The 24,343-nt window shown below is 66.3% G+C and overlaps 3 protein-coding genes across 6 annotated transcripts; 1 reads left to right on the top strand and 2 right to left on the bottom strand.

The window, feature by feature from the left end:
* Positions 1–132: 132 nt before the first annotated feature.
* SAMD14 (sterile alpha motif domain containing 14) lies at positions 133–5,695 on the bottom strand. Of its 2 annotated transcripts, none has more exons than XM_055789849.1 (10): positions 5,536–5,695; positions 4,492–4,543; positions 3,155–3,312; positions 2,783–2,882; positions 2,600–2,687; positions 2,232–2,306; positions 2,000–2,156; positions 1,443–1,556; positions 1,200–1,355; positions 133–744 (listed from the first exon to the last, which is right to left on the bottom strand). In XM_055789849.1, the coding sequence occupies exons 2-10, from the start codon at positions 4,529–4,531 to the stop codon at positions 589–591; spliced, it is 1,044 nt and encodes a 347-aa protein (XP_055645824.1). In that variant the 5' UTR covers positions 4,532–4,543; positions 5,536–5,695; the 3' UTR covers positions 133–588. The 2 variants fall into 2 exon arrangements, with proteins under 2 accessions (XP_055645824.1, XP_055645825.1); XM_055789850.1 differs by having other exon boundaries at positions 3,155–3,291.
* Positions 5,696–6,774: 1,079 nt separating this feature from the next.
* On the bottom strand, positions 6,775–17,028 carry PPP1R9B (protein phosphatase 1 regulatory subunit 9B). 2 transcript variants are annotated; one of them, XM_055789846.1, is made up of 10 exons: positions 15,419–17,021; positions 12,032–12,164; positions 11,787–11,907; positions 11,502–11,606; positions 10,941–11,076; positions 10,640–10,792; positions 10,496–10,549; positions 9,970–10,199; positions 9,366–9,462; positions 6,776–8,048 (listed from the first exon to the last, which is right to left on the bottom strand). In XM_055789846.1, exons 1-10 carry the CDS (start codon positions 16,706–16,708, stop codon positions 7,995–7,997), a joined length of 2,373 nt encoding a protein of 790 aa, XP_055645821.1. In that variant the 5' UTR covers positions 16,709–17,021; the 3' UTR covers positions 6,776–7,994. The 2 variants fall into 2 exon arrangements, with proteins under 2 accessions (XP_055645822.1, XP_055645821.1); XM_055789847.1 differs by lacking the exons at positions 9,366–9,462; positions 9,970–10,199 and having other exon boundaries at positions 6,775–8,048; positions 15,419–17,028.
* Positions 17,029–18,027: 999 nt separating this feature from the next.
* SGCA (sarcoglycan alpha) lies at positions 18,028–22,603 on the top strand. 2 transcript variants are annotated; one of them, XM_055789848.1, is made up of 10 exons: positions 18,028–18,966; positions 19,456–19,608; positions 19,996–20,138; positions 20,226–20,298; positions 20,382–20,580; positions 20,688–20,850; positions 20,932–21,137; positions 21,310–21,336; positions 21,825–22,016; positions 22,451–22,505. In XM_055789848.1, the coding sequence occupies exons 1-10, from the start codon at positions 18,699–18,701 to the stop codon at positions 22,452–22,454; spliced, it is 1,428 nt and encodes a 475-aa protein (XP_055645823.1). In that variant the 5' UTR covers positions 18,028–18,698; the 3' UTR covers positions 22,455–22,505. The 2 variants fall into 2 exon arrangements, 1 of the variants encoding a protein (XP_055645823.1); XR_008744664.1 differs by adding an exon at positions 22,543–22,603 and having other exon boundaries at positions 18,030–18,966; positions 21,825–22,505.
* Positions 22,604–24,343: the final 1,740 nt, after the last annotated feature.

The following is a 24,343-nucleotide window of genomic DNA, read 5'->3' as shown; positions in this document are numbered from 1 at the left end:
TGGGGACACTGGTCCTGGGGAGGAGCCGTGCTCTGTCCCCCCCAGCCTGGCACTGAGATCCCCCCACCCCATCTTGTTCCCTAGCCCCATCCCAGTCAGGCTCGCACTGGTCGCACTGGTTTGCACTGGCCCTCAGTACCCTTTTATTTCCTGGGGTGTCCTCCGGGGTGCCATATTCGCGGGTGGGGTGGGTGGGTTTCTGCATTCACTTCCCACACCCCAACCTGGAGGGTGTGCACATCTGGAGGGGGTCAGGCCATGCACTGTCCTCAGCTGGTGCCACACCATGCTGGGGGCCGGGGTGAGAGGGGTGGCTGTGACCCCTCCGGACCCCTCGGGTTGGGGGTGATGGGACAGGGAGGGAGGGGGGTCCAATGTGCCTTTTGCATCCAGAAAAGGGGCCTGTGAGGGGCCCGGACTGTGCCCATGGGGTGCAGAGAGGGCAGTCGTGCCTGTCTCAGCCTGGCATCGCTGTCCCTCGGCCACAGCGGCCGTGTGGCCACAGCGGCTGTGCCGGAGCTGGGTGTCCCCAGGGCATCCTGGGGGCTGTGGGTGGGGATGGGGTGCAGGGGTGCTCCTGGTCCCCCCTTAGCTCCACCGTTGCTCCTGGTCCCTCTTCTTCTGCTTCTCCCGCTGCTTCTCCGCCTTCTCTTGGGCCTTGCGCTCCTTCTCCACAGCTAGGCTCAGCTCCTTGAGCTTCCGCTTCAGCACTGCACGGTCCTGCGAGCTGCCCACGCCCAGCGCCTGCCGGCACAGTGGCGCTGGCAGTGGGGCGACATGACCTCCCCCGTGGCCATGGGGTGCCAACACCCCCCTGCCCTACGGACCAGCCCCTTGGGGTACCTGGAGCCCCCCGCATTGCCTGTCCTCAGGATCATCCTGCTGAGGTACCTTATGTCCCCTGTGCACCAGCCCCTTGGGGTACCTAGAACGTCCTGACTCCTTGACTTGTCTGTTGGGATACCTGGAACCTCCCCCCACCTCCTGCCCCGCGGAGCAGCCAGTTAGGACAAGAGATTTTAGGTACCCTGTGATGAGCCCGTTGGGGTATCTAGAGCTCTGCCTAGAATCCCAGACAGACCTCCTGCCCACTGGAGCACCCCATGGGGATACCTTAAACTTCTTACCCCATAATTCAGGTTGCTGGGGTACCTGGAACCCCCTGCACCCCAGCAGAAGAGGCTCCCCCAGCCCCATACCTTGAGCTTGGCACCATCAAGGTGCAGGAGCCGTGGACCATCAACACCATGGGCCGAGAACTCCTCCACATACTGCTCCAGGTTGAGGCTCTCCAGCCACTGTCCCACCTGCTGGCACGTCCAGCCTGCGGCCGCACCAGGGGGCTCATCCAGGAACTGGGCACAGGGGCTGGGTGTTACCGGGGGATCCCCATGGCACCTGTGGGGAGGGACCCCGGCCTCACACCCCCAGCGCACGCTCACCTCGTCCGAGGACTGTGACAGGGTGTGGTAGGGGTAGGAGCACTTGGTGGGGGGGGGGCCAGGCAGGCGTGGGCTGGCACTGGGCGGTGGGGAGTCCTCACTCAGCGTCGAGTCCTGGGGCAGCAGGAGGGGCGAGGGCAGGGCTGGCCCTGCTGCCCCAGAGCAGTCTGCAGCCCCCCAGCACCCCCCCGCAAAGGGCTCTGGCTCCCTATAGGGCTCCCAGACTGCGTGGGGCTTTGATCCCCCCTAAAGCCATCTTGATCCTAGTGGTCTTTGAACCCTCTCCCTATGGGGAGAGGGTTCCTATGGGGCTTTGAGCTCCCCTCGTAGCTATCGTGACCATAAAGCTTTGATACCTTTCCCCTATAGCTATCTTGACCCTATGGGGCTTTGTCCCCAGTTCCTATAGCTGACTGTAACCTCTTCTCCTATAGCTCCTAACTCACAGGAGCACCAACCTCCTTCTCTACAGCTCCCTGGCCCTATAGGGCTCCCATACCCTCCCCTATACCCACCCACCCTACAGGGCCAGGAGCCCCCCATTCCTGGGCACTGACCTGGGAGGCAGATTTGGCAGGGCTGAGCCCCTCATGCTGGGGGGAGCCGGTGGGTGATGCGGAGCCGGGGGAGGCTGAGCCCCTCGCACTGTCCGAGAACCAGGAGAAGGGCAGGAAGGGTGACCCTGAGGGGCGGCTGGGACCCTCCACCACCTCCCTGGGGACAGAGCTGTGTTAGGGCACCGGGGCCGTCCCCAGGAAGCACCCCCTGCCCCGGAGAGGGGGCTCTCACCTGCTGCCCATGGACAGGCGGTTGCTGCCCTTCTCCTTTCGGCTTTTGCTGGAGGATGCCCGGCGCAGGGTCACCCTGGGTGGGAGAGAGCCAGGTTGGCAGGGAGTGAGGTGCCCAATGGCTGTGCTGCCCCCACGGCTCCCAAGTCCCCACCCCCATGCATCCTCGGAGACCATTCCATCACCTTCAGAGGATCCTCCTCCCTCTGTGCACCCCTCCATCTTTCCTTCCAGGCATCCATGTCCTTCCAGGCATCTCTCCATCTATTCCTGCATCTTTCCATCCCTTCTCCAGCCCTGCATCTCTATCCCTTCTCCATCCTTTCTTGTGTCCCTCCCTCTCTCCATCCGCCCAGGGCCAGGTCTCACCCCAAATCCAAGAACTTCCTCCGCGTTTTCTTATCGAGCCCCACAATGGGGCTGGCCGGCTCAGGGGGGCTCATGTCCCGACTGTCGTCTGCAGGAGGAGGACGGGAGCATCACCCACTGCCTCCCACATGGGTGCCAGGGTCCCCACATGCCCCCCAGCTGGGGAGGGTCTGGGGAACTCACCTTCACTGTGCCGCTGGGGCCGGGCGTCGCGGCGGGCGAAGCCGGGCGAGCTGTCGGAGCTGTGGCAGGGCTGGGGCAAGGGGGTGCCCGCCAGCCCCTCCTGGGACAAGGCATTGGTGAGGGGCTGGTAGCAGCTGAGGGGGGGCGAGGAGGCTGGGGGGTCCCCCAGCACCCACCACACTGCCCCCACCTCGAAGGAGAAGTCAGCACCATGGGAGAAGGGCAAGGGGGCCGGGGGCTGCCATCGCCCTTGGCTCCCTGGGGGGCACACGGCATTGGGGGAGGGGGGATGTCCCCCATCCCCTCCCTACTCCCAGCCAAGGCATCCCCCCACAACCCTGCCCTTGGGTCCTTGGTGCCCCCTGGGCTCACCGCTGCCTCGGGCCCCTCGTCGCCCTCAGTGGAGCTGGCACTGTCTCGCAGGCGGGAGCGGGATGGCCGGTGCCGGCGGCCCTTGGCCAGGAGCCGCGCGCGGGCCTTCTGCAGGCTGCTGTCCAAGCGCGGCGTCTCTGGAACCACAGCGGTAAAATCTGGGGGTGAAAGAGAGACCGGGGCAGAGAGAGAGAAAGAGAGAGAGAGACAGACGGACGGGGGGGAGGGAAGAGGTGGATGGAGGGAGGGAGGGATGGTGATAGGGAGAAGGAGGAGGACAGACAAATGGAGAGGTAGGGACAAGGAGTTACAAGGGAAGGACAGTTGGAAGGATGGGTGGACAGATGGACAGGTTAGGAAAAGGTGATGGACAGACAGATGGGTAGGGATGAGGAGGTGGGGATGGAGGGATGGACAGGTGGAGAGGTAGGGAGAGGGAAGATGGTGGATGGATGAATGAACAGACAGGTAAGGAAAAGGGCAGATGGATGGACAGGGACAGGGAGGGAGGGATAAGGCCAGAGATGGAGGGACATGGATGAGTGAAGACAGGGATGGAAGGACAGATGGCCAGGTAGGGGCAGGGAGAAGGGGATGGGAGAGCATTGCAGGGAGACGTGGACAGACAGTCAGAGAAGGCCAGCCCGGCAGAGAGGGGACAGAGGGACAGCAGGGCACAGGGACAAGGTAGGAGAATCAAAGGATGGGTGGGGGATCCCAGTGGAGGCAGTGGGGGATGTGGATGGATGGATGGGGCACCCCGGTGGGGTGGGACAGGGGACATAGGACAGAGGGACAGAGAGAAGTGTTCAAAGAGATGCCCTGGCACAGGGAGAGGAGCAGTGGGGTGTCCCCAAGGACAGAGTGTCCCTGGCACCCGGGAGGAAGAAAGCTTTGTCCAGAGTCTCACTGGGATGTCCCTGATGTTCCTGCCCTGTCACAGCCTCCTGCACCCTAACGCCAGCCCGAGGAGCAGCTCTGGGCAGTGTCCCCTGCTGTCTCCCCATGTCTGTGTCACCCTGTGCACATCACTGTGCCCACACCCACATCCTTGTGTGCCCCATGTGTCCCTGTGTCCCCATGTCCCCCTGCCCCATGCACGTCCCTAAGCCCACACGTGTGTATCTGTGCCCCATGTGTGTCCCCTGCCCCACACATGTCCCTCTGCAGGTGACTGCATGCCCCATGCCTGTCTCCAAGTACATGTTGTCCTCAGGCCTAGCTCTGGGGTCCCCCTCCCTCGCAGTGGCAGGCAGAAGGACACTGGGGGTGGGTGGGGACCCGTGGGGGCAGCACCCATGGGTGATTCTGCACCCCACGGGCCCCTGGGGACTCACCGAAAACCTCATCCACATCCTGCAGTTTGGAGACAGACATGGTGGGACAGAGCTGGGGACAGAGGGGACAGTCAGGGAGGGGGGCACCCCATGCCAAGGGGAGGGGGGTGAGGGGGAGTCGAGGAGGGAACTAAGACCCCTGTGCACTCAGACCCTCTGTGCGTAGGGGTGGGAAGGGGGTGTCCCCCTCCTAGTGTCCCCATTCGCACAGCGTCACAGCGCCGGGGGGCAGGGACTGGGGAGGGAGCAGGACGCAGCACACACCTTCCCCCGCTCGTGGAGGGCAGCCCCCCCCGGGGGCATGTGGGGCAAGAGCAGGCTGGGGGCGGTGGGTATGGGGATGCTCTTTGCAGGGCAGCTGGGAAGGGGTTAAATCTCTCTCCCTTCCCCCCAAATCCCTGGTGTTCGGGGGTCTCTCCGGTGTGTGTGGGGGGGGGACCTCATGCCTTGGCAGTCTGGTGGGGGCTGGCAGGGTGAGGGGGGGCAGATCCGAGCCCAGCTCCCCCCCAGCCCCTCCCTCCCCCCAGGGAGCCGGGCCAGCGCTGTCGTGTGGGGCTGGGAAAGGGGTCTGGGCTGGGGGGGAGGGGGGGGCTGGGGGCAGTGCCGGGAGCAGGTACGTTACCGGCAGGGGACAGTACCGTCGCGGGGTGGTGGTGTACCGGGATGCTGTACCGGAGATGGGGCCGTACCGGGGCTGCTGTACCGGGGCTGGGGCGCTACCGGGATGCTGTATCGGGGCTGGGGCCGCACCGGGGCTGGGGCCGTACCGGGGATGCTGTACCGCGGGTGGGGCCGTACTGGGATGCTGCACCGGGGGTGGGGCCGTACCGGGGATGCTGTACCCGGGGATGGGGCTGTACCGGGGATGCTGTACTGGCGATGGGGCTGTACCGGGGATGCTGTACCGGGGGATGGGACTGCACCGGGGGTAGGACTGTACCGGGGATGATGTACCGGGGGTGGGGCTGTACCGGGGTCGCTGTCCGGTGGATGGGGCTGTACCGGGGGTTACGCCCAGGTCCCCCGTCCCCCTCCCCCACTCACCCGCGCTCCTCGGGCATCCTGGGCACCTCCCGCCGCCGGGCCGGGCCGAGGGCGCCGGGGAAGCGCCGGGCAGCCGGGCCGAGCCGAGCCGAGCGGAGGGCGCTGCGGAGCCGGGCCGCCCCGCCGGGCCGGGGGCCGCAGGGGGGGGGGGGGACAGGAACCCGGAAGCGGCCGGGAGCGGGGGGGGGGGGGGCCGGGATCAGCCGCCCCGCCCCGCCCGGCCCGGCCCGGCCCGGCTCGGCCCCGGTGTGCGGCGCGGGCGGCAGTGCTGAAGGGACAGCGCCTGCGGGCGGGGCCAGGGCACGGGCATGGGGACACACACGCACTCCGCCTCCCCCGGCCCTCCCCTGCCACCATGGATACACTGGCCTCCCAGTGCCCCCCAGTACCCCCCATCCTTCCCAGTGCCTCCCAGTCCTCCCAGTGCCCCCATCCTTCCCCGTGTCCCCTAGTCCTTCCCAGTCCTCCCAGTGCCCCCCATCCTTCCCCATGCTCCTTAGTCCTTCCCCGTCCTCCCAGTGCCCCCCAATCCTTCCCGGTGAACCCCAATGCTTCCCAGTACCCCCAGTCCTCCCCATCCTTCCCTGTTCCCTCTAGTCCTTCCCAGTCCTCTCAGTGGCCCCCATCCTTCCCCATGTCCCTTAGTCCTTCCCAGTCCTTCCAGTGCCCCCCATCCTTCCCCATGCCCCCTTAGTTCTTCCCAGTCCTCCCAGTGCCCCCCATCCTTCCCTATGCCCCCTAGTCCTTCCCTGTCCTCCCAGTGCCTCACAATCCTTCCTAGTGCCCCCAATCCTTCCCAGTAGCCCCCAGTCCTCCCCATCCTTCCCTGTGCCCCCTAGTCCCTCCCAGTCTTCTCAGTGCCCCCCATCCTTCCCCGTACCCCCCAGTCCTCCCTGTGCCCCCAACCCTTCCCAGTGCCTCCAACCCTTCCCAGTGCCCCCAACCCCTTCCAGTCCCCCCAGTGCCCTCCAGTTTGCCCCCGCCTGGGACAAGGAGGCGTGGGCGACGCTGAGGCCATTTATGGGGCTGGCGGGATGCATGGACGCTGCATTACAAAACGAGGACCAGTACATACATACGTACATATATATATAGTATATACACCCACAGGTATACGTGTGAGATTAAATAACCCCAGCACCCCCCCGGGGCTCTTGCTCCCCGCCCCCCCACTTAAATACTTCCCCCCCCCCCCACCCCAAGTGGCTCCAATCCAGTCGGACACCCACCCCTACCCCATCCCTCCCACGTGCCCGTGCCCTCCTCCTCCCCCTCCCAGTATAACCAGCTCTGGCTCCCAGTTGCCCCCACATCCAGTTACTGTCGGAGACTCGGTACTTTGGGGGGGAGGGGCGAGGGGGCAAAATAGAAACGAAAATAAAGGGATTCCCCCTGGGCCGAGGGGCTGGGACCCCCCTACCCAGCTGGGGTTGGCCAGTGGGGGGGTTCGTCCCAGCCCCAGAGAAATACTGTGATTTATTGGGGGGGGGAGGTATTTACAGTTGGGGGGGTAAGAGCATCGCCCCCACCCTGGAGGAGGACCCCTGTGCATTATTCCCCCCACCCCCAGGGAAGGCGAAAGCCCTGGGCTTGGGGAGGGTGGTGGCAGGTGCTAGGGGGCCCTGGGGGCAACCCCCCCAGCCGTGCCCCTGCAGTGGGGTACCAGGAAGCCCCCAGATCCCCGGGGGGGTTGCGGAGGGGCTGGTGTCACCCCCATGCCCACTGCAGAGGTTGGCAAAGGCTGAGGGGATCCTTCTGGCCCGGTGGTGGTGGCACGGGTGGGGTGGGGGTGGGGGGGCACTTTGGGTCCCCCCCTCCATGGCGAAGGTCCGTGGTGTCCCAGGCACAGAACCCGAGGGGGGCACCTCGCTGTGGGACCGGGGTAAGTCCGCAGGGGCGGGGGGGCAAAGGCAACCAGCCCCTTCCCAGCCGGTGCTCCAGGTGAGTCCCAAGAGGAAGAGCTGGGGACAGCAGGGGGGGACGGGGGGTGCGCTTCCAGCATACCCCCGCTTCGCTGCCCAGTATGGCTCACATGTTGGGGGGGCAGTTCTGTCTGCCCTCCCCCCCCCAACAGCGTCCAACCGGGGTGCCAGCTCTCTGGGGTGCCAGCTCTGTGTCCGGGGGGAAGAGGGGGTCAAGTTGAAGGGAAGGGGGAGGCCGGGGAGGGGGGGCATGCCCCCCACCCCAATTGGTCCATCACGTCACCACGAGACTCACACTGGACACAGACACGAACGCGGGGTGTCCGCACCACCCCACCACCCCCCGGACACCACCACCACCCCCCCCAAGACGTGCCCTGCTCCCCCCTTTGCTGTCTGTGCCCCCAGGGGGGAGTGGGGGGCACCAGGGGGCTTTGGCGGGGGTCTTGGCTCCTCCCTGGTGGGAAGGGGGGGAGGGAACGGGGACAGGGCTGGGGGAGAGAAGCCCCCCCCAAATCGCTGTGGTTTGAGGGTGGTTTAAGTCGGGTTGGAATTTTTCAAAGTCTGCAGCTTGGCCTCCAGTTCGGAGATCTGAAAAACAGCAAAGGGGAGAGAGGTCTCAGCGGGGGGACAGGGGGGCGGGGGGCGGCACAGGGCCGGGGTGGAGGGGAAGGGGAAACAGACACGGGGACACAGAGACACGGGTGTGGGCAGAGACATGGGCATGAACATGTGGCTGGGGGGGGACAGGATGAGGGCACAGGGATGGGGACATGGGGGGACACACGGAGGGGCCACTGGACTTGGAGGGCGCACAGGACAAGGGGGTCAGGACACAGGGGAACTGGGGGGGGGCAGAGACGAAGGGCTGGGGGGATAAAGGGGGGATGACAGGCAGGGGGCCAGCACAGACAGGGTGCTGGAGGGCCGGGGAGGGGCTGGGGGGGCACAGGGCTGGGGGCACAGGGGCGGGCAGGGGGGCTGTTGGCAGACTGGGGGTGAGTCTCTGTGGGACATCAGGGGATGCTTTGGGGGTGACAGGAGGAGGGCACAGGGGTGGGCAAACTGGGGGGCTCTGCTGGGGGCCAGGGGACCTCCCCGCTGCCCGCCTGCACCCTGGTGCCCCCCAGCTGGGCAGGTGCTGGCCCCCCGCTGCCCCTCACGGCAGGTGCTGCGGGATCCTGGGGGATCCACCAACCCCGCAGAGGATCTGCTATGACCCAGCACAGCTCTGGTCCCACACGCTGGGGGGGATCCAGTGTAGCTAGCATGGAATCCAGTGCGATCTGTTGTGGGATCCAACATGACCAGCATGGGATCCAGAGGATCAAGTGTGACCGTGCCTTGCGCAGATCTACCAGGAACCACTGCATGATCCCGCACAAGCAGCCTGGGATCCAGTGCCCAAGATCTCTTTTGATCCATTATGGGATGTCAGACCCTAAAGCAGGATCCACTGCAACCCAAACCCTAGGCAGATCCACTGCAATCCAGTGTGGGATCCAGTGCCAGGAGGAGGATCGGGCGTTCGCCAGCACCCGATCAGATCCACTGCGATCCAGTGCAGGGCACAGTGGCAGGAGCACAATCCGGTGGGAGCCGGCACCCAAAGCAGATCCACCGCAATCCGGCATGGGATCCAGCAGCCGGAGCTCAGTCCGGAGGGGAGCCAGCGCCCCATGCAACTCCGCTACCACCCGGCGTGGGATCCAGTGGCTGGCAGGAGCCGGTGCCTGAGCAGATCTGCTGTGATCCATCCTGGGATCCAGCGGCGACAGGAGCCCATGGGCCGCGACGGCGGCGTGGCAGGAGCAGCTGGTGGAGCGGGCTGGGTGGCGGGGCCGAGGCTGGGGCCGGCCGTGCCCGGGGGGCTCAGGGGCAGCCCGCGTCCCGGCGCCCAGTGCCCACCTTCTCCTGCAGCTTCTCCATCTCCTCCTTGTGCGCCAGCTCCGACTCCTCCAGCACCCGCCGCTGCGCCGTCTCCTTCTTCAGGAACTCTATCTCCCTGTGGGGGCCAGCACATGGGTGCACGTCACCCACACCCAGCACCGGGGAGACCCTCGGGAGGTGGGGCAGGTCAGGGGGGACCCCGGGTGACAGGGAGGGACCGTGCTCAGTGGGGTGGTGGTGCCCGGGGATCTCCCAGGGGACGGTCCCTGCCCAGGGGATGGTCCATGCCCACGGATGAGGGATGCCCAGGGATGAAGGAGTTGGTGCCCCAGGGATGGGTCCATGTCAACGGGAAGATCCCTGCCCACGGGACAGAGGGTGCCCAGGGAGGATTTGGTGCTTTCAGGGATGGGTTTCTGCCCAGAGGATGGTCTGTGCCTGGGGAACAGTTCATGCCCAAGGGATGGGCCATGCTCAAGGGCAAAGGGCACCCATGAAGGGGTCAGTGCCCCACGAGTGGGTCCATGCAAGGGCATGGTCAGTGCCCAGGGAAGGGTCCATGCCCAGGGGGATGCTCTGTGCCCAGGGAGGATCAGTGCCCAGGGCCCAGTGCTGCCCTCACTTTTGCTGGTACTCCTTGATGAGCCTCTTGGCCTTGCTGTACTTGCGCTCCAGGGTCTGGTACTGGGCCTGGGTCTCCTTGAGGTGCTCATCCACAGCCTGGCAGAGGTTCTGTGCCTCCATCCAGTACCCCTCCAGCTTCTCCATCCGCTCCTTGTTCTCCTCCACGCTCTGCTCCAGCTGGGCCTTCTCAGCCCGCCAGCGCGCCTTCTCCTGCTCCAGGCAGTGCAGCTGGGGGACAGCAGGGTCAGGGCATGGCATGGCATGGCCAGGGAGCAGGCATGACATGGCATAGCACAGCACGGCATGGCACGGCACGGCATGGCCAGGCATGACACGGCATAGCACAGCACGGCACGGCATGGCCTGGGAGCAGGCATGACATGGCATAGCACAGCGCAGCACGGTGAGAGGGCTGGGGAAGATGTGGGGAGGTAAGAGGGGATCGGGGAGATGGAGACCCAGGGGGGGCCAGGGAGATGGAAGGGGGTCCCGTCTGCCCGCAGGGAGCCAGGGCACCCACTCACCTTCCTCTTCAGCTGCTGGATCTCGGCCTCGGTGACGGCATGCTTGATCTGGAGCTGCAAGAGAAGCCAGGTGTTCAAATGGGGCACGTGGACACTCTGCCATGTGTGGACACGCTCCCCTGGCAGCCCCCATCCCCTCCTCACCTCCTTGAACTTGTGCACCAGCTTTTCAGGGTCCATCTCCACAGGGGAGAGTGTGTCCTCGTTCTCGGCCAGCTCAAACACCTCAATGGCCATCTCCCCACTGGGGAACATGGGGCTCATCTCCTCCTCCTCATCTGTAGCGTACTCGCCCGTCTGCAGAGGACATGGACTAGCGCTGGCACATGGTGGCCCCCAGCCTGACACCCCAAACCCATCCCACCTGAGGAAACTGAATCACCAGCCCCATATGGGGAGGGGGAACCACATCTGTACCCTCCTGGGTGGGTGCTGTCCCACTCACCTCCTCGTCATCCTCAGTGTACTGGGTGTAGCGCTGCTCGATCATCTCCCGCTGCCACCGCTCCTGCTCCAGCGTCTGCTGGATCAGCTGCGCCACCTCACTCTGCTCCCCTGGCTTCTCCCGCCCAATGAGGAACCTGTGGGGACAGCAGGGCTCAGCCGGGGGTGGGGGGCTCTGACCATGGGGGGGGCCCAAATCAGGGACACCCAGGTGGCACATCCAGGAGACAGTGGGAAGGCTCAGCCAGGGGACGCCCAGGTGGCACAACCAGGGGACATCCCTGCTGGGACAGGCAGTGTTCCTGGGGGGAAATTCCAGGGGGGGAATTATGAGGCCTCTGGATGAGTTGGGGCGCTGAAGGGATGCTGGGATGATGTGGGGGGGCAGAGAGCACTAGGGTGGCACAGGGCAGACAGCGGGCATGGGGACTGGAGGGACAGAGGTATTTTGGGGCAGGGGGACAGCCCAGCCTGGGAGCTGGGGTGCTCTGGGGACAGGCCATGGGGCAGGGTGCACAGGGGGGTCCCCCGGCCCCCCAAACACCCCAGCCCTGGGCCCTACCGGACACGGCCCTTGGTGTTCCTGAGGACGGAGGCGGCGAAGCTCTGCGTCACCCCTACCAGGCTGGTGCCGTCCACCTCCACAATGAGATCGTTCACCTGGATCCTGGGGACAAGGAGACCATCGCAACGGGCCCACCCCTTGCCCACCTCCCCAACATCTCCCACCCCAGGGAACATCTGGCACATCTGCCTGCTCCCACACCAGCTTCTCCATCACCAGCCAAGCCCACAGGCATGTGGCAGTGGGGACCGTGGTGGGTGTTTGGGGCCAGGCAGCCCTTACCTGCCATCCCGGTGGGCCGCCCCACCCTCTGTCACCGTCTTGACGAAGATGCCCAGCTTCTCCAGGCCCATGTCGGCCCCTGCGCCCATGCCAATGATACTGATCCCCAGCCCTTCGGAGTCTGCAGAGACAGACAGCTGTGTCCTGGCAGGGTGCAGCAGCCACCCAACATCAATGGAGTCACCTCCAACCCATCCCCAAGGTGCCACAGGGGCGCTGGGGTGCGGGACAGAGTGAGGACCCACCTTTCTCCAGCTCCACAGGGAAGAGGTCAAGCCGCTCCACTCTCTTCTCCAGCTCGTACTCGGCCGACGCGGCCATGGGGTCGACATCTTCGTTGCGGCGGTCGTAGTCTTCGTTGGAGTAAGTGCTGAAGACCTGCCGGGGCGGAGGGAGCTGCTCAGCGAGGCACCGGGATGGGGCAGACAAGCACCGCAGCCACCCACAGCACCGGCAGCACCTGTGGCTGAGGGGGCATCCCGGGGTAGGGGGAGCCCTGGGAAGGGGCATGGGGGGCATTACTGAGCCTGTGAGATACTGGAGAATCCCCCCCCCCAAGAGTGAGGGGGAGTGTGAGGAAACTCAGATGGTTTGGGGGTTGCCCTGGCAGCAGTGATGGTGCCATGCCCTGCCCACTGTTGAAAGGATAGGTGGATGATGGATATATGGATGGATGGATGAATGGATGGACTGAGGGATGAACAGATGGACTGAGGGATGAATGGCTGGATGGACGGATAGATGGATAGCTGGATGGATGGAAGGATGGATGGATGGAAGGATGGATGGATGGATGAATCGAAGGATGGATGGATGGATGAATCGAAGGATGGATGGATGGATGGATGGATGGATGGATGGATGGATGGATGGATGGATGGATGGATGGATGGTGTGTGCAAGCACTGGCTGCTCTGTGACACAGTTTGGTGTGAGCAGAACTGGCTTGTTCCCCTGCTCCTCCCCTCTCCTTCCCTAGTCAGGGGCTTCTCAGCTCTCAGCCCACCACCTTCTCATGGTCCAAACGGCCCCACGGGAGCAAGGAAGGGCCCTGCTCTCAGGGCAGCCTCACCTCTGCCCTTCCCTGCACCTTACCCCTGCCTGGATACCTCCATCCAAGCCTGAGCTGCCAGCCTGAAGCCCAGGGACCCCAACCCACCATTGTCCCTGGGAGAGGTAAATCCCACCCTAGGTGTGGGGGTTGGAGGGGGTTGGTTTATTCCCCTCATTTTCCACCTAGCAGGTTCAGCTTCCACCTCCCTGTGCTCGCCTGGAGGGATGCCTGGGCACAGGGAGCACCAGGGACTCTGCAGGCCTCGGGGGTCCATGGGCCACCCCTGTGCCCAGGTCTCTGTCCCTCCCAGGCCCACTGTTCCCCATCAGGCTTCACTTGCAGGGTGCTTGGGCACTGAGGAGGGGTCAGCCTTGGGGCTGGGGCTGCCCCTGTCCTCTGGGTCTGGGGACATTGAGGTCCCCAGCCACCTTCAGTCCCAAGGGAGCAGGGATGGGGACGCCTGGGACTGCCGAGGCCTTGTGGCAGCCCCATCCGAGGCCAGGGACGGAACCCAGCATGGGGCATCGAGCCAGAGCGGGGCGATGGAAGGCAAAGGAAGTCAGGACCACACACGTATGGTCCTCTAATGTGTTAAATCCCAGGGGACACTGACCCCCATCATGGGGCACCCCTAAACCCTCCCACACCTGGTCCATAGGAGCTAGCAGCTCAGGAGGGGCTGGGGGCAACCCCACACTCACCCTTGGGCTGGGTGCCCTTGTGCCAGGCACTGAGGTCGGACAATGGCCCCAGCCCAGAGCCAGGAGTGGGGTGCCTTGTCCCCGCACCCTGGGGGGCTGCCTTTTCCCCACACCCTGGGGGGTTGCCAGCAGCCCTCCAGATGGGGACAGGCTGGCCGGGCACAGAGCCTGGCAGATGTCTCCAGAGGGGCCCCAGCTTGGTGATGCTGCCGGGCGAGTGGATTAGGGACAAGACCACAGCGTGAAAGCCTCGCAACAAAGGGTACAAGGGATGAGTGTCAAGGGCCATCGCACAAAGCCCGGTGACATTCACAGATGGGCAGGATCCACCCGGGTGGCTCCCAGGAGTGCTGGGGGTGAGCAGGGCAGGGGACATGCCTTCGTACCCCGTCCACACACAGTCCCCAGGGTGCCGCAGGCACCTGAGCCCACAGCTGCAGGCACACATCCTGGCTCATCCTGCTGTGCCCCCCACCCCTGTCTCCAGGTCTGGGGGTGGGGTGGGATGTGCCAGGGGCCTGCAGGAGGTTCCAAGGGAGAAGCAGCCGGAGCCAGCACAAGCCCAGGGAAAGGGGCAGCATGTGTGCCCCATCTCAGGGTGCAGGGCACCCACCTTGGGGCCCGCGCTGGGGCTGGGTGGGGGTCCCCAGTGCTTCTGGCCCTAACCGCTACAGCAGGTTTGCGGGGCTCAGCATCACCCGTGCACCCAAGGGGGAAGCTGGAGTGCTCACACGCTCAGGTTCCCTCCCCACCGTCTCATGTGGGACCCCAACCATCACCCTGAAGCGGAATGTGGGCAAAAGCAAGAGGCTAAAGGCTGTGCTGGGGCAAACAGAGCACCCCAAAAAGCCCAGCTGCCCATCCATGGAGGGGACACCCTTCCCAGGGCTGGCCTGGCAGGCTCCCACAGGACCAAGTCCCCCCCCAGCATGCAGCCACCCAGCACACTGCCACTGCTGTCCCCTGCCCGGGCCACGGTGGTCCCCGTCCCCCCATCCCAGGTGGGGCCACCCACCCGCTCTGACTCAGAGCCAGAATATAGGCCGAGCTCTAAAAATAACTCAGCTCCGGCACAAAGCAATCGCTGCTTCTCCGGTTGGGGGGATACAAGCAGGAGAGAACACCCCGAAATAGCTGCACGGCCCCTTCCCACCCCATCGCCACGGGAGCATCCCAGATGGGGACCCCAAAACCAGCCAGGGAACGGGGGAGACGGGCGATGCTGCCCCCCGCCCGGCCATGCCGCCAAGACACTTCCCCTTCCTCCACTTCCCGAAACAGTCCTGGGCGCTGGGCTGGGCCCATGGGCAGGGGCAAAAGCCCCTCCACTGCCACCTCATCCCCGGGGACCCGCAGTCTGGGAGGATCCCCAGCACCGAGGGACCACAGGGGACCATGGGCAGAGGGTGGCGGTGCAGCCACGGCACCCAGCACCCTGCACCCAGACATTTCGGGCATCCCCACCCAAAATATGGGGTGGGTCTTGGCCCGTCCCAGGCATGGCAGTGGGTTGGCACCGGGTGCTGCGCATGGCCCACTCCAGTGAGTGCCAGCACCACCCCTCCCCATCACACCGGCCCCAGGGGGACCCCTCGCTGGTGGGGGTGCTGTGCCATGCCAGGGCAGGGGCCTTCATTAGCCAGCTCGTCAGGCCTGGGTGGCCGCCCTCATTCCCCCAGCACAAGAGTATGGCCAAGCAGGATGCCAGGCCCTGTGGCTGGGGGGGGAGCACAGACCCCCACCCCACATCCCTGTCCCTGGCACCAGTCCCCTCCAGGGGTCATCCACCCACCCTGGGGTACCCCCCATCCCCAGCTGCCGCCCACCCCAGGCTGCCCCCCCTCCGCAGCTGCCCCTCCATCCCCAGGCAGTCTCACCTGGATGGGGGCTGTGCTGAACTGGATCTTGCGGTTGGGGACAGGCTCCTCTTCCTCAGACAGCCCAGGGATCTCCACACAGCCTGACTCGGGCTCGTACAGCCCTTCAGCCTCCTCTTCCTCCTCCAGCCCACTGCCCCCCGAGTCCTCCCCGAGCCCACTGTAGGCACTTATGTCCACCAGGTCCGCCTCAGAGAAGTCCTCCTTCTTGGCCTCCTCGTAGGTATCGCCCTCCTCCGCCCGCTCGCCCTTGACGCCCTCCTCGCCTGCAGCTGCCCCCAAGCCCCCTTCCAGCCGGGGAGCGGTGGGCACCTGACCCTCGGCCCCCTTAGCCGGCTGGGGTGCAGGCACTGGTTCGCCTGCCACCGTCGCCTCCTCCTCCTCCTCCTCAGCCTCGCCGCTCTCCTCCACCTCTACCGGCTTGATCTTGCAGACCTCCTGCACCCGTGGGGCAGCCGTCTCCTTCTCCGCCGGCCGGCCGCTCTTCCCCACTGCCTTCTCCTCCTCCGGCGGCCGGCTGCGGGCCAGGGCAGCGTGGCCATCACCCAGCCGCCCAGCCTCGGGGCTTGGCAAGAAGACGCGGGGTCGCTTGCCCACCACCTTGGCATTGAGCGGTCCTCCTGCTCGTCCGGGCGCCTTGTGCAGGTTGTTTCGGAGGTCGGCCTTCTCGAAGACAGCGCTGAGCTGGCTGACGGTGGGCGAGACGGCTTCGGTGTCTAGCTTGTCCAAGGACTCGGTGCTGCCGTTGAACCTCACCACCACGTCCAGCTTACGGTCCTGGAAGCCAGCTCGTTCCTTGCGCAGCAAGAGCTTGGTGGTGGTGGCCTTCTCCTGCGGGCTCCTCTCAAAGATCTTGCGGGTCTCCTGCAGCTTGGAGAAGGGCTTGTCGGGCTTGGAGTCGAAGCGGCTGACCCTCTCCGAGACACTGGTGCCCAGCTTGAGAAGGCTGCCCTGGTCCATGCTCTCGCTGAGGCTGCCGGCGCGGGGCAAGGAGAGGCGGACGGGCTTCTCCTTGGCCTTGGCCAGGTCGCAGGCGCCCTCGGGGCCGGGCGCCGTCCCCATCTGCAGGAACATGTTCTTGATGCGATGGACGTTGGAGCCATACTTCTTACCCCGGCTCTTCTTGCCGTCTTCTCCGTCAGCCTCCTTTGTGGGCGCCAGGGCCTGGATGGTGGCCTCGTAGGCATTGCGGTGGGGGGACGCGCTCCGCAGCCCCCCGCCGCCCGCTGCCCCGCCGGAGGGAGCCCCCCCGCCGGCGGCCGCCCCGCCGCCTGCCTCCGTCCTCAGCATGCCGGCCCCGGGCCGCGCCGCATCGCCCGCCGCCGCCAGCGCCGCTCCCCCCGCCCGCCGCGGCCCCTCGCCGCCTGCCGCGGCGTGGGGAGGGGGCGCCGCGGGGGGCCGCCGCACACCTGCACCGGCCCGCGGGGGGCTGCGGAGCCCGGTCAGGCCATGTCCATCCCGGGGGGGCCCTCCGCCCCGGCCCTGCCTCCCTCCTCCCTTCCCCTCCGCTTCCCCTTTCTCTGTGGCGGCGATGGAGCCGCGGCGGCTGCGATCCGCCCGCCCCGCTGCCCGCAGCGCCCTCTGGGTCTTAGCGGCGCCGCCGCCGCCACCGCCGGGACCCCGGCCCCGCTCGCCGCCCCCCGGCCCGCGCTCCCCCGCGCCGTGCCGCGCCGCCTGGCCCCCTCCCCCGGCCCGCGGGTGGTGCCACCCCCCGGTCTGTCCCTGTGTCCCCCTCCGGCTCTGCCTCCCACCGCGCCTGCTTCTGTCCCTGCCCCCCTGGTCTGTCCCCGTGTCCCCCTCCGGCTCTGCCTCCCACCGCGCCTGCTTCTGCCCCTGGGCCCCCCGGTCTGTCCCCGTGGCCCGCGGGCTGGTCCCGATGGCCCCTCGGTCCCGTACCCCCACCCCCACCCCCGTCTGCGACCCATACCCCCTGGATCTGCCCCTACCCCCTCCTCCCTCCATGCTCCGTGCTGTCCCCACATCCCCTGTTTTTGTACCCATGCCCCACCGTCCCATCCCCATAGCCCCCCGGGTGTGTACCCATGCCCCCCCCCTCCTGTCCCCGTGTTTCCCCCTCCTGTCCCCATATCCCCCCTGAGTTTGTACCCACATCCCCCCATCTCATCCCCTTATCCCCCCCGAGTTTGTACCCACATCCCCCCATCTCATCCCCTTAACCCCCAGTTTGTACCCACATCCCCCAGTCCTGTCCCTGCACCCCTCCCGGCTCTGTCCCCACATCCCCCTGCACCTCCTCCCTGGTCCCCTCAGCCTTGTCCTTGTGTCCCCCTGCTCCCATCCCTCGGGATCCCCACACCCGTGCCCAACACCCCTCCATCTCGAGGTGTCCCCACGGGACCCCTATTTACTTTCTGTCCTCATAAATCCATCTCCGGGGTGCAGCACGTCCCCGTCCGCCGTCCCCCCCCCCCCCCCGACGGCTCCACCCAGAGGGGAAACTGAGGCAGGGGTACCCGGGGGCGGGGGGCGCAGTGGGCTCCCCTGCCTTCCTGCACCACCCGGGGGATATTTGGGGGCGGTTATTGGTGGGTTTGCTGCCTTCCCACTGGGCACCGGGCGGGGGGGGGGGCAGAGCCGACAGCTGGGGGTCCCTGCTGCGGGACAGCACCCCGGGGCTGGGGGACACGGTGGGGGGCTGCCCTGCTCCCCCAGGCCAGCGAGCGCGCAGGCACCAGGACCCTGCGGATGCCCCGCGCCGCCACACGCAGCCTCGCGGCCCTTTGTCCGTGACGCGGCGTGACGAGGCGTGACGCGCTGCGGTGCGACGTCTCCCCACACGGCCACCCCCTTCCCCTTCCGCCACCACCAGCCATGCCCCCCGAGCCCCGCCAGAGGGTCCGGCCCCCCGCCACCGCCAGCCCCCCCGGTGTCCCGGCACCCTCCGGTCCGTCCTGCCAAGGAGCCCCGTGCGGGCGCACACGCATACGACACGCGTGCTCCTGTCCCGGTCTCACACGCGTGTGCAGTGCAGCGATGCTGGCAGGCTGCCTGCCACGCATGTGCGGGGGTCTCAGCTGTCCCCAGGTATCCCCCCACCCCCGCTGTGCCCCAGCCCCCGCTGCCATCCCACTGCCCGTGAGCTGGGACACCAGGACCAGCCCACCCAGGGGACGCCCCACCGGACCCCCTCTCCGGGCAGCCCCAGTGCTCCCCATGTGCTGGAGGGGCACCAGGACCAACCCACCAACCCAGGGGACACCCCACCGGACCCCCCCTCCGGGCAGCCCCAGTGCTCCCCGTATGCTGGAGGGGCACCAGGATGAGCCCACCCAGGGGACACCCCACCGGACCCCTTGCTCTGGGCAGCCCCAGTGCTCCCCGTGTGCTCAGGGGGCTGGGTGCCACAGGGCCTTGGTGGCAGGAGGTGGCCCCGGTGGGGTGCCTCGCGTGGGACCCCCCCCAGGCGGACCCCCCTGTAACACCCCTACCAGGCCAGCCCCGCTGCCTCCGTCAATCAGCACTGGCCCCGCTCCCGGAGGTGGCGAAGATGGAGGCCCCCAAGCTGCTCCGCGCCTGGGTGCTGGCAGGCGAGTGGCAGCCCTGTCTGCCCCCGGGGGGGGACACGGCCAGGCTGGGGAGGACCCCCTGCGGGGAGGGGATGGGGGGACCCCCAGAGGAGGGTGGGGATGGGGGCTGCCGGTGGTGGGGGGACAGGACGGGGACAGGGCTGAACGTGACAGAGCTAAATAAAGCCGTCCTGTCCCTGGTGCCAGCTGGGTGTGGGATGGCGGGGGGGACACACCAAGTGGAAGCTCGCCGTGATGGGTCCAGGGCAAGGGAGGGTGCTGTCCCCATCCCCGTCCCTGCCCCTGTCGCCCCCCAGCTCCTAAATATCGCCCACCCTGCTATCTCGGGATGCCTGGCACTGCAGGGACACATTTCTGCCCCAGCCCGGTGTCCCCAGGGGGGTCTGCGGGCACCTGTGGGTCTCCCTGGGGTCTCTGGGCAAGGAGGAAACTGAGGCAGGGAAGGAGCCATGTTCCCCAGCCCCGGCTCTAGCCCTGTGCCTGCCACAGTCATGGCCCTGGGGGAGTCCCAGGCCACCCTCCCCAACCACCACGTCCTCCCCAACCACCGCGTCTCCTCCGAGACCGGAGCCATCTTCGTCCATGAGCTGGAGCGGGAGCTGTTCCAGGATGCCTTCCTCACTGGGCACGAGGATGATGGCGGTGAGGGCCAGGCCAAGGGGAGTGGGGACAAGGGGGGGTCCTGCAGTTGTGAGGGGGCTGGGACTGTTAATGGGGGGCACCAGCTAATGCCTGCTCCCCACCAGGCATGACCCCAGCTGGGCCATCTGTCCCTCTCCCTCCCTTCAGGATGGTACGCTTCCATCCCTCCCTCCCTCCCTCTATCTACCTACACTTCCATCCCTCCATCCCTCCATCTACCCCACCGTCCCATCAGGCTGTTAAGCCCACCCGGGAGCAGCATCCCTTCATCCCCCACCCCTGCGGCAGGGGTCCTGCTTGCAGGGCAGGGGTCCACTCGCAGCACAGCCTGATGGCATGCGTGTCCCCATGTCTGTGTCCATCCCCACCTGTCTGTGTGTCCCACAGCTGCCCCCATCACCTTCCAAGCCCACCTCCAGGACCACCCTGACCTGCCGCGGTGGCTGCGGTACATCCAGCGCGACCCCCACCAGCCGGGCTACCTCTATGGCTGTCCCATGGCCACGGAGGTGGGCACCCACACCATCGAGGTAGGTGCCCACCTCACGGCCCCGTGCCAGAGGGTGACATGGGGAGCTGGGGGCTGGCATCTTCGGGGGTCTCTCCTCTGCTCGCAGGTGCTGGCATACAACCGGCACACCTACGAGACAGCGGCACAGCACCTCGTCATCACCATCTTTCCTGCTCCAGGTAAGGGCCATGCACCCCAAAACCACACTGGGCTGCCCTGAAGCCCCCCCAGGTGTCCCCATCAGTGTCACATTTCCCCACAGGTGGGGAGCCGCCGTACCAGGGCGAGTTCCTGGTGGGGAACAGGAACGTGGAGGAGCTGCTGCCAGTGGCCATGCGGGACATCTTCCTCCAGGCCACGGCCGGCGTCTGGGAGCGGGATGACCTCCATGTCATCAATGTCACCTCCACGCTGGACCGGGGTGGCCGCGTGCCCCTGCCCATCGAGGGGCGCAAGGAGGGGTACAGGCAGACCTGGGGGGTGCTGGGGTTGCTCCTGGGCAGACCCCCAGCCTCCGTGTGGGGGTCTGGGGGGGGCCACCTGCAGCCAGTGCCCCCCACCCTGGCAGGGTGTACGTGAAGGTGGGCTCCCATGGTGCCTTCTCATCGTGCCTGGCAGCGGCCACCTCACCACAGAGCCGGTTCCGCTGCAGCCTGGGCCAGCAGCCCCTCGCCTCCTGCTACGACACCTTCGCCCCCCACTTCACCATCCGCTGGTGCAACCTCACCTTGGTGAGACCCCCGCCCCCCCCACCCCCTTGCAATGACCCCCGTGGGGACCCCCCACCTCCCCTAACCATCACCCCATTGCAGCTGCAGGTCTGGCCCAGCCCAACAGCGCTGGGGCCCGTGTGGGGTTCTGGGGTGCTGGAGGAGGGTGGGGATTTCCAGCCCCCCACCGAGGTGCCCCCCCAGGACCTGCTGCCTGGGTACCTGGTGACGCTGCTGGTGCCGCTGGCGGTGGCCGCACTGCTCTGCCTGCTCCTGGGCCACCTCATGTGCTGCCGCAGGGAGGGAGTGTGAGTCGGGGGAGCATACTCAGGGTGGGGGTCCCCCCACCCCAGCCAGGGCATGGGCACCCCAAGCCGGGTGCCCTTTCTCTGGCCGTCCTAGCCCCAGGACAACCTGGGAGTGGTGAGAGCCCTTCTCACCATCTTTATTTTTTTATTCCCCTTTTTCCTCTGTTTGTAGGCAAAAACGGGACTTGGAGACGTCTGAGTAAGTCCCTGCACCCAGGCTGAGCCGGGCGGGTGCTGGGGGGCTGCTCCTGGGGGCTTTGTTGTGGCTGAGAGGGGGGAGGGCCATTGGGGACAGGGATGGGGGACAGCAAGCAGCTGCCTGTCTGGGGAATGTTATGGAGGTGGTGGAGCCTAAAGGTCTCCCCCATCCCAGAGGGTCCCCCCCAGCCCCCCTCCTCCTCTCCCCATGCCTCGCCCCCCCTGTAACCCCCCACAGGCACAGCTGGAGCACAAGAGCTGTTTTGCTTTTGCAATAGCCTTGCTGGACTCAACACCAGCAAGGAGGACCCCAGTGGTGGGGTGCAGATCCCAGTGATGGAGGACCAACCCCAGTGATGGGGAGCAGACCCCAGTGATGTGGGACAAACCCTAATAATGGGGAGACAGAGACCCCCTTGAGCCGCACCCCCCACCAGGGAAGCATGTGGGAACGCGGGCACAGCACCCAATTGTCCTCTTGCCCCTCAGCATCCAGCTGGTCCACCACACCACCATCCACGGTGACACGGAGGAGCTGAGGCACATGGCTCGCAGCCGGGATGTCCCACGGCCCCTTTCCACCCTTCCCATGTTCAACATCCGCACAGGTCAACGCATCAACCCCATGCCTGGTCCCCCGGATGGTGCCTGTGTCCCCCTCCTCCGCAGTGAGCCAGGCTGGTGGGTGACACCAGGATGATGGCAGGGTGGTGGGTGACACCAGGATGATGGCAGGGTGGGAGGGCAATCCCAGGGGTGGGTATGAGCAAAGGGGTGTCATGATGCTTTTGGGGGCACTTTGCAGGGGTCAAAAGCCCAGCAGCAGGCAGAACCCAGCCGAGTCAAGGATCTGCCTGCCCAGCAGGGCCCTGCCTGCCACCCAGTTATTGCCTGGAGCATTTTGGGGGGATTATCAGCACCTGGGGGGGTCATCAGGATCCACCCTGCATCAGTGGGACAACACAGAACACATGCATCCCAGCCCCTTCCTCTCCAGCCTCCCCTGCCCCGCTTGGCCTGATGAAATCCTTAAATAAGAGCTGTAGAAGCACTAGAGCTCTTCTGCTTTTTGGCTGGGGGAGGAGGGAGTACACTGTTTTCTTTCTGTTTTCCAGGTGAGGGGGAGGCTGTGTTGGTTTTGTCTTCCCAGGGGTGACACCACCCCCCAAGGTCCCTTGTCTTCCCAGGGGTGACACCACCCCCCAAGGTCCCTGCTGTGGGATGGGGGCTGTGGGGTGGGTTTTGGCTGATAAAGTGGCTGTTTAGTGATGAGATGTGGCTTTTCTGCTTTATTTTTGGCCCATTGCAAGCAGCCCAGCCTGGCCCTGGTGGCTGGGGTGGTCCCAGGGTGAGGACGGGGTTTGAGGGAGGTTTTGGGGCGCAACCTGCTGCTGGGCTCCTGGACGCAGTATATTGAGTTTGCCAGTTCTCTGCCCCATCCCTGGATGTGCCCTGAGGCTGGGGGGATGCTGAGCACTGGGGGGGGCGGAGGTCCTGGTCTGTTCCTCCTGTTGCAGGGAGGGTCCTGCTCCCCTCCACCCCCCTCTTCAGCTGCTTTGCTCTATCTGGGTGCCCTGCTTGCCCTTGCTCCCACCCTGCTCCACCCATGGCCCCCCGAAAGACTTGCACAACCCCCTCCAAAGGCTTGGACTAACCTTGCCACCCTGCTTCCCGCCCCAGCCCTGCAGAGGGAAAGGGGCCAGGGACAGTGCGGGGGATGGACACAGTCCCAGGGACCCGCGATGGCACCCTGGGGCATCCCAACAGCCCCCAGCTCACCTGGGTGCCCACGTCTGGCAGGATTCCGCCTGCAGCCCCCAGCTGCTCCAGCCGCTCGCCCCTTCCACCGCGCAGACCTGGGTATCCCGCTCAGCACCCCCATAACCCCTCCCCGGTCCCCCCAGGGGGTCCCCGCAGCCCAGCCTCAGCCCCTTGCCTCCAAAGAAAGAGCCTCTTTCACAGCATCCCCCCCCCCGCCTCGTGTGGGGCAGGCGCCAGGGTGGGGGTTAGGAAAACACAGGGGCTTGGCGAGGAACAAGGGGAGCCATTGACGGCTGGGGCAGGCGAGGAGAAAGGCGGCACTGAGGCCCCATCCTGCCTGCACAGCCCCCACGGTGCTGCTGGGGTCTCGCTCCTGCCCACTGCAAAGGGGCCTTCGGAGCGGTGAGTGTGGCACATGGTGGGCACTGCCACCCCGGCACGCGCGTGTGCTGCTGGTGGCCGCCCGGTTCCCTTTGCACCAGCAGGAGCTGGATGGGGCTGGCATCTGGGGGGCACCCGCAGGGGTGTGGGGGGCTTGCACCGTGGCACCCACACGCCTCTTGCAGCCCTGGGCAAGCACAGCCCCCTGCCCCAGTTTCAGCACATCTCCCTGTGCCCTCCCGCGCCCAGCTGCAATGTCCGTGCCACCCCCCTCCTCTTAATTTTTGGGGGGGCACCCTGTGCTGGGTGCCCCCAGCCTGGCATAGGCTGTCCCCCAGCCCCCCTTCCTCCCCTTGCTGCCCCCCACGCATCCCCAGTTCTCCCCACACTTGGGGGATGGACACACACCAAGGTCCCCTTCACCGTGGGTGCACAGCAGCTCTGCCCCCCAGATCCCAGCCCCACCCGTCCTACTGGGGGGTGGCTCCCCCTTTCCTTCCTCTCCCCCCGCAGGGCAGCGGGGGGGCTGAGCGAGGGGGAGGAGGGCTGGGGGGCTGGCGGGGGCGGGCGGGGGCCGCGCTGGGGTGGGAGGACGGGCAGGACGGGAGTGCAGAAGCGCGGCGGGAGCAGAGCGGGAGCAGCCGGGATGAGAGCAGGAGCAGAGATGAGGGGCTCCCGACCCCACCGCACCCCACCCACTCACCCAGGACCCCCACCCTGACCCACGAGAGCAAGAGCCGCTGGTGAAGAGCACCCCAGGTTTGTTGGATCATTTCACATGCTTTATTTCAGCAGTCAAAAAAAAAATAATTAAAAAAAAAAAAAACCAAAACAATTTTCAAATTTTTATACATATACAAACTAGG

This window comes from Falco peregrinus, chromosome 18, assembly GCF_023634155.1.
Source record: "Falco peregrinus isolate bFalPer1 chromosome 18, bFalPer1.pri, whole genome shotgun sequence".
In the NCBI taxonomy this organism is placed as follows: Eukaryota; Metazoa; Chordata; class Aves; order Falconiformes; family Falconidae; genus Falco; species Falco peregrinus.
This window is presented reverse-complemented; position numbering and strand designations above follow the sequence as displayed.

What these genes read in the sequence shown, in the direction of transcription:
- SGCA (XM_055789848.1), top strand. Translation starts at nt 18,699, where the DNA reads ATGAGCCCACCCAGGGGACACCCCACCGGACCCCTTGCTCTGGGCAGC. An exon ending in GCTGGTGCAACCTCACCTTG is followed by an intron (nt 20,851 to 20,931) that starts GTGAGACCCCCG and finishes ACCCCATTGCAG; the next exon opens with CTGCAGGTCTGGCCCAGCCC. An exon ending in TGCTGCCGCAGGGAGGGAGT is followed by an intron (nt 21,138 to 21,309) that starts GTGAGTCGGGGG and finishes CTCTGTTTGTAG; the next exon opens with GCAAAAACGGGACTTGGAGA.
- PPP1R9B (XM_055789846.1), bottom strand. Translation starts at nt 16,708, where the DNA reads ATGCTGAGGACGGAGGCAGGCGGCGGGGCGGCCGCCGGCGGGGGGGCT. An exon ending in AACACCAAGGGCCGTGTCCG is followed by an intron (nt 11,077 to 11,501) that starts GTAGGGCCCAGG and finishes CTGTCCCCACAG; the next exon opens with GTTCCTCATTGGGCGGGAGA. An exon ending in ATCAAGGAGTACCAGCAAAA is followed by an intron (nt 9,463 to 9,969) that starts GTGAGGGCAGCA and finishes TGGCCCCCACAG; the next exon opens with GGAGATAGAGTTCCTGAAGA.
- SAMD14 (XM_055789849.1), bottom strand. Translation starts at nt 4,531, where the DNA reads ATGTCTGTCTCCAAACTGCAGGATGTGGATGAGGTTTTCG. An exon ending in ACGAGGGGCCCGAGGCAGCG is followed by an intron (nt 2,883 to 3,154) that starts GTGAGCCCAGGG and finishes GCCTTGTCCCAG; the next exon opens with GAGGGGCTGGCGGGCACCCC. An exon ending in GCCCCAGCGGCACAGTGAAG is followed by an intron (nt 2,688 to 2,782) that starts GTGAGTTCCCCA and finishes CTCCTCCTGCAG; the next exon opens with ACGACAGTCGGGACATGAGC.